The 19,243-nt window shown below is 41.1% G+C and overlaps 4 protein-coding genes across 22 annotated transcripts in view; 2 read left to right on the top strand and 2 right to left on the bottom strand.

Annotated features, from left to right (window-relative positions):
* The first annotated feature begins 814 nt into the window (after positions 1 to 814).
* dguok (deoxyguanosine kinase) lies at positions 815 to 4,660 on the top strand. Its single transcript, XM_040019639.1, has 7 exons — positions 815 to 1,410; positions 1,500 to 1,609; positions 1,704 to 1,903; positions 2,003 to 2,150; positions 2,233 to 2,348; positions 3,863 to 3,962; positions 4,181 to 4,660. Exons 1-7 carry the CDS (start codon positions 1,161 to 1,163, stop codon positions 4,205 to 4,207), a joined length of 951 nt encoding a protein of 316 aa, XP_039875573.1. The 5' UTR covers positions 815 to 1,160; the 3' UTR covers positions 4,208 to 4,660.
* An 88-nt stretch (positions 4,661 to 4,748) lies between these two features.
* spaw (southpaw) lies at positions 4,749 to 7,213 on the top strand. Its single transcript, XM_040019640.1, has 3 exons — positions 4,749 to 5,317; positions 5,700 to 6,517; positions 6,620 to 7,213. The coding sequence occupies exons 1-3, from the start codon at positions 5,050 to 5,052 to the stop codon at positions 6,770 to 6,772; spliced, it is 1,239 nt and encodes a 412-aa protein (XP_039875574.1). The 5' UTR covers positions 4,749 to 5,049; the 3' UTR covers positions 6,773 to 7,213.
* Positions 7,214 to 9,612: 2,399 nt separating this feature from the next.
* On the bottom strand, positions 9,613 to 13,476 carry LOC120726186 (eukaryotic translation initiation factor 4E-binding protein 2-like). Of its 3 annotated transcripts, none has more exons than XM_040019581.1 (4): positions 13,303 to 13,476; positions 13,022 to 13,185; positions 10,710 to 10,898; positions 9,613 to 10,539 (listed from the first exon to the last, which is right to left on the bottom strand). In XM_040019581.1, the coding sequence occupies exons 2-4, from the start codon at positions 13,155 to 13,157 to the stop codon at positions 10,508 to 10,510; spliced, it is 357 nt and encodes a 118-aa protein (XP_039875515.1). In that variant the 5' UTR covers positions 13,158 to 13,185; positions 13,303 to 13,476; the 3' UTR covers positions 9,613 to 10,507. The 3 variants fall into 3 exon arrangements, with proteins under 3 accessions (XP_039875515.1, XP_039875516.1, XP_039875514.1); XM_040019582.1 differs by having other exon boundaries at positions 13,022 to 13,177; XM_040019580.1 differs by having other exon boundaries at positions 13,022 to 13,167.
* Positions 13,477 to 14,849: 1,373 nt separating this feature from the next.
* Positions 14,850 to 19,243, bottom strand: part of ank1a (ankyrin 1, erythrocytic a) — an 88,619-nt gene continuing 84,225 nt past the window's right edge. For all 17 annotated transcript variants that reach the window (XM_040019563.1, XM_040019562.1, XM_040019564.1 and 14 more), the window contains one exon: positions 14,850 to 18,560. Coding sequence is in view for 3 of the 17 variants with exons in the window: in XM_040019561.1 (XP_039875495.1) it covers positions 18,507 to 18,560 (54 nt within the window). In the remaining 14 variants the exon portion in view is untranslated. The remainder of the gene's footprint in view (positions 18,561 to 19,243) is intronic.

Below are 19,243 nucleotides of genomic sequence, written 5' to 3'. Positions count from 1 at the left end.
TGTCAGCAAGTGATGTGCTTTGATGGAGTCCATTTAAAAATGCATTATCAGGTTTAGTGAAACACTCTCTCTTTTAATAGCCTATACATGCATCGAGACCAATGTAACCATCTTTGTTTAGTTTGAGTTTAATGCTGGCGCCCTCATACCTCATACCATTCATGCTGATGAAATCAAACAAGTTTTTCTACAAAGGCACACGAACACAGGATACTTTATTTATTTTATAATTATCTTTAATTTTGATTTATTTATTTATTTTTGATTGTTTGTTTGTTTTACTTTATTGTAGACACGCTGAATACAAACTACCGGATTACGCTAACTGGACAGGGAATTTCTTGGCCATTTAGCGAGATTACACCAGTGCAAATCTCTCAGTACATGTAAACAGAAAACTAAGAAAACCTACAATATACATATTTAAAATAAAAACAAACCTCACAAACATGACGAATGTAAGTACCCCCACCCCCCAAAAAAACCCAACCCCCCCCCAAAAAACGCTAAGCACCGAGGTTGAAATGCGTATGAAAATTTCACTGTGTGAAAAATAAATAAAGAATAAATAAATAAACACTCGCGTTGTCACAAGAGAATGTACATTTATATACTCATTTAATATATTTAAAAAATATTTGTAATAATTAAATATAACTGTATTACTATATATAAATATATATAAAACTATATATCACACATATGCATTTATAAGTAGTCACCACCTCAAACTGTGCTGTCAGTTTACACAAACCTCGTTGTTTATGCTAAGCAAAATATTGAAATGCTTTTATTGCGAAAGTACACAACGTGAGCCGGAAGTGGTTTTCGTTGCTAACGCTACTGTTTGTAGCATGTGTAAAATAGGTACATGTGTTTTGAGCCGGTAATAGTCGTTTTTGGGGTTTTTCCCTGACCCGAATTAAACGGACGTTGACCATTAATTCAACATTATAGCGGTGTTAGCATCCACACCGCTATAACATTAGCTCTCCTGTGGTTACTGATGAACGCTCCTCGAGCTTACCTCACGTGGGGCTTCCAGCTAACGTCTGTCTTAACTTGATGCAAACTTTCATAACAGGTTCTGTAACTCATTTACCCACCGAATGACCTGCGGGTTAATGTGATTTTCCGGTATAGTTGTACTACCTGTCGGGATGTCTGCGCCTTGTCGGTACGCTCTGTTCAGCATATATAATCAGCGAGCAGGTTTCACACAGGTCAGAAGATTGACATGCATCCAGTGGAAGAGCTCTGACTCCCTGGTGAGAGGTGGATACACAGCCGTACTGAGAGCTATGGCAAATAAGAGAGGAAGCCTCACTTTATTTTCTTCGAGGTGTCTGTCAGGTTCAGCTGCGGATGCAAAAGCTCGGGTGAGGAGAGTTTCTATCGAGGGCAACATCGGTAAGAGTTTACAGATTGTCCCAGTTAGACGAATCTCCTGTTGTATGTCCCTGTGCTGATCTCCTGCATTACCTGCTTTTTAATAACAGCTGTTGGAAAATCGACCTTTGCGAAACTCCTGCAGTCAGCTTGTGCAGACTGGGAGGTGGTGGCAGAACCTGTCAGCAAGTGGCAGAACATTGAGAGTGAGACCTCAAAGGTGGGTATATTCACATCTTTCTCTTTTTTTGTTACAAAAATTAAAGGAAGGCAGGATGATACAGCTTACATTTGTCTGCTCGTGTCTTTGACAGGGCCAAGGTGTGCCCCCACAGACCACAGTCAGCAACCTGCTGCAGATGATGTACCAGGACCCTCAGCGCTGGTCATACACGTTCCAGACGTATTCCTGCATGAGCCGGCTCAGAACACAGCTGCAGCCTCCACCTGCACGCCTCCTCCAGTCAAAGGGAACACCTGTCCAGGTGTATGAGCGTTCAGTCTACAGCGATAGGTGAGTGAGTCACATTTACCAGAAGTATTTTCAACAAACTAAGCAAAATTTTGACAAGGATATAATGAAAATTAATTCTCCTGTATTATGTTTTCTCAGATATATCTTTGCTCTGAACATGTTTGAGCTGGGATGTATCAACACTACAGAATGGGCTGTCTACCAGGACTGGCATTCCCTCCTGGTGGAGCAGTTTGGACACCAGGTGGAGCTAGAGGGCATAATTTACCTCAGCGCCCCACCAGAGGTATGGCACATGAAATTCAGTATTTTGTGCTCTGAGTGGAAGGTAATTTAGTGTCACACAAACAGTTTTGCATGTCTTTTAGAAATGCATGGAGCGCCTGCAGCGTCGGGGAAGAGCAGAAGAGGAGGGCGTGAAGCTGGATTATCTGGATAAGTTGCACTCTCAACATGAGAGGTGGCTGGTTGAGAAAACGACCGAGTGAGTGAGAATAAGATTACACAGCTCTGATTATCTTTTGACTTTTTCCAGTGCTGTTGGCTGTTTTGGGGTGATACTTTAAGGTATATTTGGTCTTATAAGCCTTTTTACAGGGGGTCTCAACCCTGCAAATACCGGGGGTCAACTGTACAATGAAGAAGGGCCTGGGGCTTGGTGACATCATTTAAGGTTTAACCCCAGATTTTCTGGATTATGTGATTTATTGCCATTGTAATTTATGCGCATGCCTAACCAGAGGGGTGTACTACGAAAGAAGTTCAACAAAGCCAGGCTGTTTCAGGCATCATGTGACTCCTCTTCTACACAGAAAGAGCCCTATAAGTGGCACTTACTCCAATCACGGATGTTATCAGATGATATTCATAAAATAGTGTTACAAAAATAACAGTAAAATGCAACACTGTGACAAATAAGACAAGACTTTAATGCTGCAGAAAATCGTTAATCTGGTGAATTAACACAGTGTTAAGAATTTTTTATTTTTTAATTTGAGTTAATAGATATATGTTAATGCTGAGGGCACTCTTGTTTTTAAGGTGATCATTCAGTTTTTTTAATATAATAATAATTATAATATAATGCCAAATCACAACAGTCGTCTTGAGGCACTTTGTATTGTAAGGTAAAGACCCTACAATAATAGAGAGAAAATTTCATCAATCAGACTATGAGCAGGCACTTGGTGATGGTGGAAAGAAAAAACTTCCTTTTAACAGGAAGAAATCTCTGGCACAACCAGGCTCAGGGAAGCACGGTCATCTCCCACAAGAGGTGAGGGGAGAAAAATGGAACAAAAGACACATTAGAGCTCTGGAACATAAGGTGAAATTAATTTGGTCTATTAAATAAACATGTTCTGCGTTCTATTAGCTGCAAAAGTAAATTAGAGTCAAGCGTAAAGACAGACAAGAAAGGCATCTTTCTGGAGGATGTGGGAGAATTTGCAGTTTTATTAAAGATTGACACTTTTTCCTCACACAGATACATACAGATACATACAGATACTTGCATCCAGTTACCAGTTGTCATGCACAGTTAGCTCCACCTTGTTACTAAGGTAAAACATGTTCCCCCAGCACTCTGCATTGCACTCAAAGCTGTAAATAAACAAATAAGTGAAAATTGTGGCACTTCCAGGTGATTTTAATGAGAAACTCTGAATGTGGTATGTGCTCAGTGTAGGTTAGCATGGCGATGTAGCCAGGTAAAAAGAGACTCGCCTTTGTGATACTGAGAACTCTGACTTTAAGCTGGAGATAGCCCGCTATCCCGTTAGTCTCCCTCTCCATTATGCTTACAAGTAAAAAAGAGAAACTACACAAAGTAGTGATATCTAGCTGGTCTAAACTTTCTACTTTGAAACACAGTGGTGGCACAGTGCTTGTGTTCAGGTTCCTTGCAGCTGTTTGCTGTGAACAGCTGACGGTGCAGCAGTGTGTGGTCTGCTGTTAATGTCATAAAGTGCGTGATACAGCTTTGTTCTCTCCTTTCAGAATCCATTTTGAGAAGCTGAAGCAGATACCCGTCTTAAAACTTGATGCCAGCGTGGAATTTAAGAGTGACCCAGAGGTGCAGGAACAGTTTATCACAAAGGTGTGCTTGAATACCTACTGAATGGCATTTATTCCTAAAAGGTGCTGTGCCAGAGTTAACCACACGAGGGCACTGCTCTGATGTTGTGAATCACAATCTTCCACCCTGGGGTGGGGCATGTGAGGGTGTTTGAGCCAGTCAGCTGACATGTTTTTGTATGGATGATGTTTAATGTGTTTCTGATATGCTGTGATCCTAGTATGCCTGTTTGTCCACAGGTGAAGAACTTCTTTGATGCTTTATGAGAGGAGCCATCAGCAGCAGCACAGTGGGAAACAGATGAAACCAGTCAGACCTCCATATAAAGTCTTTATATAAATTAATACACAGACCTCTTTTTGATGAGCTTCCGGACCATATGATGTGAAACCCTGACATTTTTTTTTTGGATATGAATGTGTTACTTTAAAACCTTGTACTATTATTTCCTGGTTACTTTTGAAACACACTTTGCAGTTATGAACATTACCTCTTAAACTGTAGTTTACTGTTTATGTCTTTGGAGCTGTCTCTCTGAGTCAGCACATTTTTACAGCTTCTATAAATTATAAACTAATCCGTACTAGAACTGAAATCACACAGTGTGTGTCTGTGTACTATTTTATAAACATTTTTATAATCCTAACTCGTTGGAAGCAATTAAGACAAATGTTTCTTGCAGCTTGTTAATAAATAAAACATGTTTTTACATTTCAACATTGAGTTGTCATTTTATATTAGTCATTTTATTCTTATAAACTTTATTTGCATTAAGGAAATAGAAAGGTTCAGATTGCTGTGCAAGATTTTAATTGTTTTTAAATTGATTTCTGAAAGAACAGTTCATTTGATGGGACAATGACCTTGGATAAATGCTTTCTTCTTCTGTTTTTTCTGGCCCTCTGATGTGCTCTGATGATCAGAGGGGCTGTTCGGATGCCTGGAGTGGCTAGGGGTCATCAAAGGGCAGCTGGTGGCTATAAAAGGCCTGCCTGGAGCTCCGTCTGCTCAGAGCATCATTTGAGCCTGAGAGCAGCTGGAGTAAAGGAGGAGATCTCTGCTTCTCTCTCTTCTCATTCCGGTGTTCACTTTGTGAGTTTCAGCTGAAATGGAAGTCCTGATAGTCTTCATCTGTGCTTTTGGAGTGGTTTCTTCTGTTCGGGGCCACAGATATCACACGGGACTTGAGAGCAGTTTGGCATTCAGAAATCTGTCAACCGATCATCGCAGCGGATACCCTCTGTACATGATGCAGCTGTATCGCTCCTTCATAAGTGCTGATTCCTCCTCATCGGTAGCTGTCAGCGATGTTACTGCACAAAGCGACAGCCTGTCAGTGCACAGTTTTGATTCTGTCAAAAGCCTGATGGCCAGAGGTGAGTAAACAGCTGAATTATGTTTTTCATGTTGCTCATTGGTTGTTAAATTTGCTATTTAATGTATGAGTTGGTTTCTCTGTGCACTGAATCCTCCAGGAGCTCATTGACTGGTCGATTGTCTGTGCTATCAGACCCTCCCTTTTACGACCCAGCAAGTGTCAAAGTGCTTATTCGAACTTTAAAGGCTTGCCCTGTTTTATGTGGGGAGGTTGTATATTAGCCCTCAGACGTCCTTGCACAGGGGGGTCCAATACACATCCTGTCCTGTTCACCCTCTCACTCCAGTGTTTTGACATTTGTCCACAGATCTGGTTTGTCCAGATTCATCCCAGACTGCAGTGTGTCAATCTGAAGTCTCACTTGCGTGTCTCATTTTCAGGCTGCCATCAAGAGGGGGAAAAGTGGACCATCACATTTGACATGTCATCCATCTCTACCAGTGAGCTTGTCCAGCTGGCAGAGCTGCAGATCAGACTACCAGCTTTCTCTGCCTCTGAGCGTGCCACTGTGGATTTATATCACTCCCGGAAGCAGAGCTGTGACCTGGATGACACATCGTGCCAGGAGGAGCGTCTTTTCTTAGGGAGCTTTGGCACATCGCCCAGCAGCACAAAGTCCTCCTGGAAGGTGTTCAATGTGACTAGTCTTTTAAAATACTGGCTATACCAGGGAGACGAAGTGCAGAGCCGAGAGGCTTCGGGAGAGCCTGAGACTCAGTATGGGAGTGGTGCTGGGGATGGAGGGGAGAAAACCAGAAAGTCTCTGTTCACAACTTTAGGACTGAGGCAGAGAAAAATCCCCCATCCAACCACAAACCGGGTCATGATGGTGATCTTCTCCAAACATAAGGAGGGCCATGCAGCGTACAGTCTCATTCACACTGTGGAGAACTCCAAGTATGTGTCCATGGACAAAGAGGGCAGCGACATTCAAAGTCGGCGCCACAAAAGGAACAGAATGGAAAGGATGCGAGTAGCTGGTGTACTTGCACCTACTGTGGCTCCAGCACCATCAGCAGCAGCAGAGCAGGGCCAGAGACCGCTGTGCCGAAAGGTAGACATGTGGGTGGACTTTGACCACATCGGCTGGGATGAGTGGATTGTGCATCCAAAGCGCTACAACGCATATCGCTGTGAGGGAGAGTGCCCTACACCCCTGGACGAGTCTTTCAGTCCCACCAACCATGCATACATGCAGGTAAGGTCGCAGATTAAAGAGTTTCACTGAACTATTTCTAAACCTCAAAATAAAAAAATCCTATAGTTGCTCATTTATTCATGTAAATTGTTTCATTTTCAGAGCCTCTTGAAACATCACCACCCAGAAAGAGTGACCTGCCCGTCCTGCGTGCCAACGCGCCTCAGCCCCCTCTCCATGCTGTACTTTGAGAACGATGATTTGACTCTGCGGCATCACGAGGACATGATTGTTGAGGATTGCGGGTGCCACTGAAGCCCCCACCCCATCACCGCCCCAGCTTACACCTAAACACACAAACCTGCTTTGTTTGTGGTCTATTAACTGAACATTAACCGACCATAAACTTTAACTCAGATGTTTTTTTTAATTGCTTCGATGTACTAAAATACTAAAATATCAATGTTATTGAGATGAAAGGACTCAAAGTATATATATTTCATCCATACTGGGTGATAAACTAATGTTTTTCTATCTTTTGTGTTATTTATGCATTATCATGTAAATTCTGTACATAAAATATGAAATGTATATTAAAATTTTTTATTTTGACGGAAGTGTGCTGTTTTATGTTGTTTTAAAATATTTTTCTTCACCCGTTTGTATATATTTTTATTTATAAGGTGAACATTTTTAACAAACCCTTTATTAAGGGGCAGGGATAGCTCAGTAGGTAGAGTGGTGGCCCCATGATCGGAAGGTCGGGGTTTCGATTCCCCTGAACAGCAACCCTGAGGTACCCCTGAGCAAGGTACCATCCCTACACACTGCTCCCCGGGCGCCCAGTGGCTGCCCACTGCTTCACTGAGTGAATGGGTTAAATGCAGAGAACAATTTCCCCACGGGGATCAATAAAGTACACTTTCTTTCTTTAAACATTAAAAAAGGCTCATACACAGTCACAAAGGTTTTTTCCTAATTCAAAGTTAAATGAAAATGTATTTATTTAGTTAAAAATAAATCACGCCTAATTTATTTGTAAAATTTAAACAAATATATATCAGCACCACCAGTTTATCTGGTGTAAGCTTTAAATAGCATTTCATTTGTTGCCACTTCCATTAAATCTCCCAGCAGTAGCTACAAAGCTAAACGGGCAATGTTCCTCGGATGACAGATCTGTTTGGGTTAACAAATAAAAGGCAGAGTGTGCATCCACCTCTTAATCCGTTGCTAGCAGCCAGCAACTTAGTATATTGGCCTTTCTCACCTCCCCAATCCACATCTTGGTCCTGTTAAAGTGCACACATCATCAGAGGTCATTAGCGTCGTCCTCCCTGGCCGGGCACGCTGGGTGGAACAACACAAACCACACTGAAGGATGGACCGGTGGGTGAGAAAAGGCAGTAGTACTACTTGTTTATCCTGGTGAGGAGGGGGTTGGACAGCCAGGAAGCTGAGGTGACAAGGAGATCATTCATGGGAGGGAGTGGAAAGACCGCACCTGAAGGGTGACGCTACTGTGGAGGAAAGACAGGCCGGACTGGAAGTGATCAGCTGAAACTATTCAATCCACACATCCACCCAAGACAAGACCAGCCCGAGTAGTATTTCAGGATTTGTCCACGTGTTTTTCTTTTCTTTTCTTTCCTGTTTTTTTTTTTTGCAGAGGTAAGTTTTGCAATCAGGACCTTTTGTTTGCGCTCACTACAAATGAACCCGGAGCGCATCCATTTTTAATCCACTCAATGATTTGAGCTTTATTTATATTTATTCTAATGATGATTCTCTACAGAGCCGCTTACACCACAGGCTGAAAGTAGAAACGCATTTGTGCAGTTCCACACATGCAAGAGTATTCATAACGAAAGAGTGTTTCATTGCTACAGCGCTGTGCAAAAGTCTTGCACCACCCCTTATTTCTTCATATTTGGCGAGGACAGTGGGAAACAGTTGCAGTGATTTATGCATTTAGGCTACATGCAAACATACATAAAAATCCAGCAGCAAAAAACTGAATTCTAACGAATTTGAAAGTCAATATTAGTTATGAGCACCTTTATTCTTTGACACATCCTGAACCCTTTTTGGCAGCTTTCTTGTTATTTCTTTAAGTAGTCTTCAGGAATATCTCTCCAGGCTTCTTGAAAGACATTCAAAGCTCTTCTTTTATATTCTCTGTCGAGATCCCACACTGCTTCAGTAATATTGAGGTCTGGGCTCTGTGGTCAGTCAGTGACTGATTGTGTATCACAGTGTGTTTCTCTATATGGCATTGATTTTACTCCATAATGTATCAAAAAAATCTGACAGGACTTTTCTGTGTTCAGAATGATTTCAGTTTTGATGAGATTTCCAACACCACACATAACTCCAAAACCCATGACAGAGCCTCCACCCTGTTTCACAGATGGCTGTAGACACTCAGTGTTGGACTCTCCTGTCCTCCTTTGTACACAGTGATGACGATTTGAACCAAGAAATCTGTATTTATCACTCTGTCACCCCTGTTGACACTGATCTTCAGTCCACTTCTTGTACCACAGCCTTTCCTCCACTTCCCTTCTTAAATAATGGCTTCTTCACAGCCGCCTTCCGCTGAGATCATTCCCGATGAGGCTTCAGTGGATGGTAGATGGATTAACTGCAGGGTCAGATACATCTCTGCGTCAGGTTTTTGCTAGATTATCTATTTCTTGGGAACATTACTTTCAGATACTGTTTATTTGTTGTAAAAAAAATTTTTAGGGCTGACACTTCTTGTTTTGTCCTTCACGTGTTCAGTTTTATCAAATTTCTTTAAAGCTCTGGACACCACGCAGAGAAATACTAAATTTTCAGCTCTTTTGGAATAACTTTGTTGGTGCAAAAAAATACAATGTTAACACAGGCTGTTAAACTGTGTTATCTTTGGGATTTTTCATCGATCCAATTGAAATCTGTTTTAGTAACGAAAGCTTTTAACAAAGTGCCAAAAGACACAAATTAAAACTGGTTCTTTGTTCAGGAGCATTTTAAAACGTTATAAGAAAGTCTGGAATCAAAACTTAAAGAAATGAGTGTTGGGTTAAACTTCGCACATTACTGGATGCAAGATTTTAAAAATGTGAAACATCTTTTAGATCAAACAATGAGAAGTTCAGTGAAACACCATCTATTCCGGCACTTTTATTCATAAGCACTTCACAGTGAAGCGAGCCAGTGACAGAAGTGGAATCGTAAATGTTGAATGGAAGGAAGGAGTTCCTGCCTGATGTGTTGTACAGTTGCATATTGACCTCTCTGTAAACAGCCCACTGACTGAGGTTATCAGCCTCCTGCGAGCTCCACGTGGAATTCCTCTGAACTAGAGCGACGCAGGAGGTGCAGCAGGCTGTAAGACTTGTCACTTTGAAATGTATATTAGCTTTTCACTTAAACATCTAAACCGCTGACATGAAACGAAAGCATTATTTGAGTTCAGATGGCGCCATTCAAGTTCAAAAAAACACAACTGATTTGACAGAAAGACTCAGTGAACACATGACGCAGAGATAAAGTCTGAATGGTGTTTGCTTTAATTTCTTTTTTAAAATCACCCAAAAATAGCGAAATATCTGATTCAAAATGTCATCAACAAATTTCTGTTTTACATTCTTTACACTTCAGGTGAAGCGCTCGTTTATGAGAGCAATACTGGAAGACCGTATCTAAAGAGAGGTTGTGCGAAATGCACTGAAATAAAAGCACATCGAGTGAAAACCGTTCTGGAATGGTTAGAAATTCGGACAATTCGATTCTCATTTTCACTGACTTGTTTTATTACCGAGCGATGAGGCATTGTTGGTGTTAAGCACTTCTCAGTGTTCGTTTTAAACTCGCAGCCACTACCTGAAGGCACACTTTTTGTTACACACAAACCAGGCCGAAACCTTGAGGCAGACAGTAAAAGTGTAATTACAGATCCAAAAAATGAGGCCGTCAGAGATAAGATCCTCTGTCTACATGGAGTAGGTGGTGGTAGGGGAGGAGACGGTACCCCTGTCTTCACAGCACTTTGTTGGGCTTCACCTAGATGTCCATTTCAAACTGTGCGTCATCACCTTTGAAAAGAAAAATAAGTAAACAATAAATGTAGGGTGGAGACGGATGATGATTTGTAGGCTTCATTGCTGTATTGCTTGCATGGGTTCTACATCATAATGCAGAAAATAGATGGATGGACTTTAAGTGCAACATCCATCCTGTGATGTGTGTATAGGTGTGAACATACCAGCAGTGCTACTGTTCGGAGCAGCGGTGTTGTTGTTCAGTAGTTCTCCATTTTGAGTGTTCTTGCTGGTGTCCTTGGAGGCAGGGCTGGTCACTCCTGGAATGACTGGCAGGTTGGCAGGAGGGGTCCTGGCCAACGGAGAACTGCGACAGTCCAGCAGGAACTTGCGTTCGTAGATGATCCTGGTACCTTTTGTGTTCGCAGGTGGGAAAAATGAAGGATGATTATCAGATGCGCAGCATTGAGAGATCAAACAGAGCACTGAGGCCACACTCGCACTGACTGGGATCAGCTGCTTCATCAAATTCCTGTATTTTAACTTGACCTGTGTGCCACAGTAGACATGATTACAATATGAAAACAGGCATTTCTTCAAAATCTTGCTGTCTGTACCTGATCTTCACGCAGTAACTAGAAGGACGTTGCAGCATATATGTGGCAATGTTATTACTAATTATGCTGCTGCTCTCTTACGGCTGTTGTTATGATCTGCAACGCTTCAGCTGTTGTATATTATGTATACTGTCGCACAATGAGCCAGTCTGAATGAACACAACACACACACACCCCTTGGCAGTGATGCGATGGCTTCCAGTTGTGATAACGAACCAACTGATTTACTTTCTGCTTTAACGCAACTAAACTTGAAGAAAAGCTTCGTGACGAAAAGCTTTGTGAACAGCAAAGTGTACAGTTAATAAACACAGTTTTAACATTTGGTGCAAAAGGAACATGTGCCCTTTTTAAGGCAGTATGTTATATTTGCACATTCGCCTAACAAGTTCTCTATTTTCAGGACTGCCCAAATCATCAACATGACAGCTTCAGGTCATTCAACCAGATTCCTTACAGCTACACAGAAATCTGACCACATTACCCAGTACTGAAATCACTTCATTGGCTTCCAGTACAATATAGAATTGCTTTTTAAATCCTTCTGTTATCTCACAAATCTCTCACCGGTTCATGCCCTGCTCATCTGGTGCAGATCTTGTAACTGTTCCCAGAGTCAGACCTCAGTCTGAGGTTGCTCTCATTACTGGGGTCCTGCTCTTTGGAACAAGCTGCCTGCTGATCTGAGATCAACTACAACTGTGCACATATTCAGAATCCTCTTTATTTACCTGGGCTTACACTTAACAGGTGCTGTTGTTTTGTTTATGCTGTTTTCACTGCCATAAAGTCTCATAAACCTGCACAGGTATGATTGTGTCTTCTTTTTTTCAGCAAATGATTTATTTAATCTTGCTGTCTGCTGCTATCAGACTCTTTAACTCATCCACTTGAGTCAGATCCACACGTACTAAACCAGACTAAACATAGCTCACTGCACGCAGTCACTTTTTGTACACCACAACATATGCTTGCACACCACCTGTGTGCTTACAATACCTGTAATATGCCAGAAACATTAGTGCTAATACCTTATTTTATATGAAGTGTAGAAATATATATATAATAATATCTTTGTTAACCACATTGAGGTTACATGTAATGAAATGTGCTATATTAAAAAAAACGTTTTTGCTAAATATGCTACCTGCATTGATAATATATAGTTTTACTATACTATTCTTTATAATCTCCCTTAAAAGAAATGTGTCCTGACCAATTAAGGGAATACATCACAATATGAAAATAAATCATCGTCAGACAGACACACAGGTCCCCTGTTCCTATTCAGCAGTTTGATACTGGTTTTTAAAAATAGTTATATCCGTTTAATAATGACCCAGTGTTACTTTTATAAGGTAGTTATTAACACTGTGTGACGCACAAAACCCTGGAAAAAGGATGAAGTGACACCTTTTAGTGTAATTACACAGTGTTACTCTAACCTTTAGATTACCTTTACTGAGTTAAACCTCGTGTCTGCAGCAGGTTTAGGTGGACAGCCCTCAGAAGCAGGGACCTCTAGAGGAATTTAAATGATCTCTACAGTAAACCAAAGGTGGTTCAGCTCTGCTGGCTGACCGTGTGACAACAGTGCGTTGAACCTAAACTTTAGACTGCAGTTAAGCTACAGACAGACGCTCACTATCTTAATTAAGACCGTCATGTCTAAACAACCTGTTCCTTCATTACTTCAGAGTCCGCATTTCTTTGCATTTCCTCTTTTCAAGTAAACACTTGCTCGCTAGCTTTAGCGGTTAGCTTAGCAGAGCTACAGCAGACCTCATGGAGTTAGCCTAAGCTGCAGACAGAGAGAGCGGCTCCAAAGTGGATAAGAGTACAAGTCATGTGTGTCCGGGAGTCAGAGCAGATCTCCTCGGCACTCTTGAATGAATATGACAAATAACAACACTGCGTACCGCCGGGGGTCGTGCTGAACAGTGTCCCTCCCGGGGTGGTGGAGTAGTCGTGGGGCATGTGCTCCGCGTCGTTGATAGTCACCCTCCTGATCGACGGGATGGCCTTAGCGGTGGTCTTCTGGCAATCGGTGGACATCTTCTCCCAACTACAATAAACTAACTAACTAATTAATATCAAACAAGCACAAAGTCTTGGTTTTATAAAGCCACGCCGAGCCGGGGTTTCGGGTATGGCTTTGACTCAACTAAATGACTACTGTCGGATAAATAAAAATAAATACCTCGTTTTCATAAGTGCAAACAGTGGAAGGCTGGACCTAAAACAGTCACATTACATCAAGCACTCACACACACGAACTAGTGTCCAGGATCTTTGTTTAAAAGGACCTGAGCACACGTTCCTCCGCTCTCACTCTGCCTGCCTCAACATGCACACAAAACAACACAGCAGGCTGCAGGAGAGAAGGCTCCAGAGGTGCACAAAAAACAGCCAACTCCGCCCCCTGCTGGCACTAAAGGACTGCGCACTCTGCGATGTTCAAAACGTCATCGGCTAAAACTGTCATAATAAAAACAGCCTAATAAGACGTTTAAAAAAAAAAAGAAAGATGTTTTTTCCCCCAAAACAAGTCGAAAAGCATTATTTACAGACAATAGAAACATTAATAAGATGATAACATACCTACTGTCCTGTGCAATTCCTGGGTCAGCACTCATTTTTTTTTTATTCTCTTCTATATTTTGCTTGAAAAATTGGAAATACGTGTACTGATTTATTGAAACATGTGCAAACATGCATGGAAATGTTTTATATGAGACTAAAATAGATGTTGTGCAGTTCTGATGAGCTAATGAGTGTGAAAATCAATAAAGCGGTCTTCAGGAATAGATGCCCAAAGTAAATAATAATAATGTTGATATCTTCTCATCTTCTTGTCTTCTTTTGTTGTCCACTTGTCCAGTTTCCTCATATTCCTTAAGGAGGCATTGCGCACCATGCCAGATTATTCCATATATTTTTTAATAGGCCTTTGGGAATCACCTTGTTTGTGAAAAAATACTATTTTATTCCTGCAAAATTGTTTCTTTGCTAAGTTTCCTGTTCCCTTTAGTTAGGTGCTGTTTTATGCTTGAACAACTCATTGGTCAATGCTTAACACAAAAGACATTCTTCCAAAAATGATCTGGTAGTGAAAAAGGAGCCAGTGTCCAAAGAAAAGCTTTGAAAGACCATCAGAAAATCTGGAGAAATATGGCCATGTTAGTAAAAAACAAAATAAAAAAAAAGAACAAGAGCAAAATTTGTGGGATTGAAGGACAATTCTGAAGTAAATGCATTTTTTCTTATTTTTTAATGAGAAGAAAAGGTGTCAGCAGGTGATTCCACAACCGAGAAGCCTTAAAATTTAAACCTTTAGCTTAAAGGTTTGAGGAACCTAAGATCAGGAAGTTGCAGAACCGATCCTCTACAAGCCTCAAACGTGACCATCAAATGTCAAAATCAACTCTAATACATACTGGGAGATTTTAAAACATGTGTGATGTGTCACAAAAAGAGAAAAAAAAAGATTTATAAAATTGTTTCCACAAGCCGGTGTAAGTGTTGCTTCCATTTGTTCGTTTACTTTACTTCCTCTGTGGCGTTTCAAATGAGCATCTTCCCTTCCTCCCTTTTTTTTGTTCTTTGTAAAGATCCAGCAAGTCAAGATCATCTTCATACAGCATGCACAGCTACACACCTGAAATTTCAGCATGTTTATAAAACTGACTTTGTGATGACTGTCATGGATGACGTGCCACACAGAAAATCACACACAATATACACAAAGACATTTCATTTCTTTATTAATTTTGTAAATGTTGAGCTGGTGTACAGAGTAAATTGTCAGTAGATGTCTTCGGATTTGATTGGATTAAAAGGCTTTTACATATTTTAAATCCATGATTGACTCTCCATAACAATAAAAAAGCAGACAAAACAAGTTAAAATACCCACAAGAACCCTATTTATCCCCATTTTGCAGGCATTACCCAGAACTCAACAGTCTCTTGGTAGCTACAGCTGTATGATGCTAAAAGTACATCCATAACATAACTAGAATCCCAGTTGACAAGTAAGGGTGCATAGCATTCTAAATAAATATATATATTTATATATATATATTTTCATATATTTCATATATATATAGCCTTTTATGTTAAAAACATTTTCTGTGCATGTGCGCAGTTGCATTCCTTAGTATTGAGTAATATGCTATTGCATTTATAATGTCTTCAATCCATTCTAAAGGAATATACATGTGTTCTCTAGTTTTTGCAACAGTTAATATTTTTGCATGAACTTGGTGCATGGCATCATCTCAGTAGTCCCTCAGTGCAGTGCTTTTTTTCTGATGTAACCTCGACTCTCTCTCGCTCTCACTTAGTCGGACTCCCGTCTGACCACGTCCAAACGGTCACCACGTGGAAGTCTTAAGATTGGCTCAGTCTCATATTTGGTAAAAGGGCATAAAAATGTCAGGGGGTGGGCTGTGTTGAGGGAAAATGCATGTCATCTTGAAGACTAGCCTTCGAAGCCACCAAGCCTCCCCCATAACTCCGTCTATCGTCTTTAACCAGTTCCCGTCTGGCTCTGAGCCTGACATCAGCAGAAAACAACCTAAACATATGAGCCCTTAAAGAGCAAATCATATGCTGTGATTGATATAAGGGGGCACAACATTTTTTTTTTTTACATCTGATCTTTATTAAGCTAATAAAATAACAATAATACCTCATGAAGGGATATTTGTTAACATGTCAAAAAAAAATTTTTTTTAAAAATTCGAGGCTTCGCTCTTTAAAATCTACCACCATCTGTGCATGTTTGTGATGAAATGAGAATGAAGTCATATTTATGATAATCAACAGCAGACATTGAGCTGAAACAACAGAGTGAATACCCTATTATCTACTGAAGTATAGAGCCAACACGGATGACTACGTCATAACAAGACTCACAGTATACCAAGACTTTACATTCATCATCTCATGGCTGTGAGAAGCCATACTAAACACTTATTTATGGGTGCTTATTGCAACATTTTTGTGACTTACATATTTGTCTATAATAAAAGCATTCAATGTCTGACGCAACATTTGAAAGAAATGCATGTATTGGTTATTGATATAATGTGAGATGGCACACTTATTGAGGTAAATAAACCTTTAAAAATATGTGATTTAGAATTACACATATAGTCTTTGTCCATTTGCAATATTACTTCCTGTGATATTATCACAACTTTAACTTGTCCCAATATCCAGGACTGAGTATGTGATATTTAAATCACACCACGCGCTCACACACTCGCACACACGCAAAACACACTCAGGATTTCTTTCAAGGTGCATATGAATGTTATTAAGGTTTAAAAACAGGCTGAACACACCTACATTCCCAGATGAGTAACAAAAACAAACAGCGGGCACTTTGCAGATGCAATGGCTGGCATGGAGCCACACCAGTATACTTAAAGTTTTCTTTTCTAGAGAGGCAAAAGGATAAAATGCAGGACGCTAATGTACTGACATCATTTCTGAGTAAAGTGAGAAGTAGAATAAAGCTGAAAGTTCAGGAAGAACGCAAGCTGTGATCCTAAAATCCTCCCTCCTCTGTCACTCTCTCGCTCACACACACACACACACACACATGAATAATCCTTTCCATTTAAAGCAGTTATTGCTTCTACTTCTGGAGTACAGTTAAGACAGCAAATCGTGACAAGAAGACTAAAGAAAGGAGCGGAACAAGAGACATGCTTCTGGACGGGTCAGGCTCACAGTTACGGGTCAGTATTACAGTTTCTCATCACAGTGATTGGTGACTGTCTTTGCTACACACTGAAGAACCGCCAAGGAGACAAACATCGAAGCTCAACACGTCCTCGACCCTAAACGCAACGCACATCGCTTCATCCAGTAAAACTAGTGCTACATGATTCCGTTTCAGCTACTTTACCCTCATCGAGTGACATCTTCTGGTGGCTGTGAGATGGTCTGTAAGCGCACCTCGTGCGGTGGTGTCATATACTGTGCGATGAGGTCAAACAGACGCAGCTACTGTACGAGCTGAAGGTGGGATCCCGCATCCCAGTGGAAGGTGGACGGGACTGCTACATCTACTCTGAGAGGCTGACTGTAGAGGCTAGGGGATGAGAGATGGAGGTTGGGTGATAAGCAGAGGTATCGGGATTTTAGCTCAGACATTAACACAAACCTCACGAGGATACAGCACAGTGGGGACAAGAAAAAGGCAGAGGAGTAGGATGAAAGAGCAGGTTAATCTCTTGTGATAATCTTTCACTTGTACATATATATCTCTTTACCTTCCTCTCCACAAGGCAAGCCACTTTGATCAAAGTTTGGCGAGGCAGGTTCCTGCTGTAAACCCGCCTCCCAAAGCTGAAAAATCCCCATGGTACAGGAAATGACCTAAAGTACATCTTCCTCTACAGTCGGACATGTGGAACGCAAACAATGAAAGCGCGTGAAAATCACAACAAAACATCCGGACACACACACACGCACATACACACGCAAATCCAACGATTTAAAACAGGCAGAGCGACACAACGGTATGTTCTTTTACCCACAAAGATCTCAAGATATAGAATAATAATATATAGATTCTGAGCAAATGAAACCAAACAAGAAAAAAAAAAACAGGGAGGAATTTCTCATGTACCTGAAACAGCAGCATCAGTTGCATCGCATAGGGATCTAGTAACAGAAACAACACGCGTAACACACAGTCACGTAGAGCATTTTAGTGCATACAATATTATGTACACAACACTGATATCCTGGGGCGATAATTGTAGCTTTACTGGACTTAGAGACCACTCGGCCAGGTTTGAAACTAGTTTGTGGTGCTGATTGAGTGCAGCATGGAGGAGGAGGAGGAGGGGGTAACAGTTGCCTAGAGATGACGTAATTCTCAGTATTTTAGTGTCTCTTTTTCTTAAGTTAAACTCTTCACCACTGGGTTAGAAAATGGGCCGGTGGTAGCCTACATTGCATGCCCGTCCCATTAAGCGGTGTCTCCTCCCCATCCCGCCCCACCCTTTTAACCCGCCCCTGCATTCCCTCGGTATTTGTAGTTAAACACAGGCCATGCGGCAGCAGTCACTCATGCTGATACAGATAACAGGAAGCACGTTTTGGTTGCTAGTTTCTTTTTTTTTGTTGTTTTTGATTTTTTTTTTGTCTGTCTGGTTTTTGTTTTATACGAAATCATGCTTCTAGCCTAGTAGTAGATATTTTTTTCCCACCATTTCTTTAAAAAAAAAAAAGTAATAAAAACTACAAGAAAATCTGTATCCTTTTTCTTCTGGTGCGTGCTGATAGTTGCCATAGCCACCGTGGTTGTCATTGAGTTGGTTTCTCTTCATTTCCATCCGTTTGCCTTCTGATGTGTGGTCTTCCTCCCGTCAGCTGCTGCTGGTCATGTGTTCATGTAGGATGGTTTTGGTGAAGGGGTTGAATCCTGCGGAGAACTCTGAGGAGAGAGAGAGAGAGAACTGCAGTGATTTACAAGCCTCTCGATCGTCCTGCTACCGTGCAACACAGGTGGCATGCAAACAGCAACAAGCCAGTGCTAATGTGAGTGCCTTTGAATCCTGGTTATGCTACTATACTGCTTTATAGTGACTGAACGTTTTTCAGTTCCCTTCAGCTGATCCTCATAACGTTCAAGGACTCAACGACACGTTAGTTCTGCCAAAGATTTACACGCAAATGGGGGCCAGCAGTGGTTTAACATTCAGCAGCGAGTCACTGGAAATATCAGCAAGCTCAGGAATGTCATGGCATTTACGTTAGTGAGGGCAAGACACACACATGCACGTACGCACGCACACACATTATAGTGGCTCCATTTCTCCACACAAGATGCCTTACAGCTTTGACCTTGGGCGCTGTCATTTTACGATCTCTCTTCGCTGAGTGCACATTGCACCAGCCTTTTTACGGTGTTTCACAGCATGTCTGACAAAAGTAACTAAAGCAGTATACAGTGTGGTTGATGTACTGCCACACTAACAATCTCTTTCCATCAAACGTATGAAATAATATTTGTGTTCAATTTTTGCTTATGGACAATTTTATATATATATATATCATAGAAAGAACAGACTTGATAGGAAATTTTTAATTATTCATACATTTTACTTCATACTCTGA

Source organism: Simochromis diagramma, unplaced genomic scaffold, assembly GCF_900408965.1.
Source record: "Simochromis diagramma unplaced genomic scaffold, fSimDia1.1 OVJJ01000822.1, whole genome shotgun sequence".
NCBI lineage: Eukaryota > Metazoa > Chordata > Actinopteri > Cichliformes > Cichlidae > Simochromis > Simochromis diagramma.
This window is presented reverse-complemented; position numbering and strand designations above follow the sequence as displayed.

Bases quoted from the DNA above. Each gene is read 5' to 3' on its own strand.
- dguok (XM_040019639.1), top strand. From the start codon at position 1,161: ATGTCTGCGCCTTGTCGGTACGCTCTGTTCAGCATATATAATCAGCGA. The intron at 1,411-1,499 runs GTAAGAGTTTAC...TTTTAATAACAG, and splicing joins TTCTATCGAGGGCAACATCG to CTGTTGGAAAATCGACCTTT. The intron at 1,904-2,002 runs GTGAGTGAGTCA...ATGTTTTCTCAG, and splicing joins CGTTCAGTCTACAGCGATAG to ATATATCTTTGCTCTGAACA.
- spaw (XM_040019640.1), top strand. From the start codon at position 5,050: ATGGAAGTCCTGATAGTCTTCATCTGTGCTTTTGGAGTGGTTTCTTCT. The intron at 5,318-5,699 runs GTGAGTAAACAG...TCTCATTTTCAG, and splicing joins CAAAAGCCTGATGGCCAGAG to GCTGCCATCAAGAGGGGGAA. The intron at 6,518-6,619 runs GTAAGGTCGCAG...TTTCATTTTCAG, and splicing joins CCAACCATGCATACATGCAG to AGCCTCTTGAAACATCACCA.
- LOC120726186 (XM_040019580.1), bottom strand. The intron at 10,899-13,021 runs GTACGCAGTGTT...CGAACACAAAAG, and splicing joins GTTCAGCACGACCCCCGGCG to GTACCAGGATCATCTACGAA. The intron at 10,540-10,709 runs GTATGTTCACAC...TTCTTTTCAAAG, and splicing joins TCCGAACAGTAGCACTGCTG to GTGATGACGCACAGTTTGAA.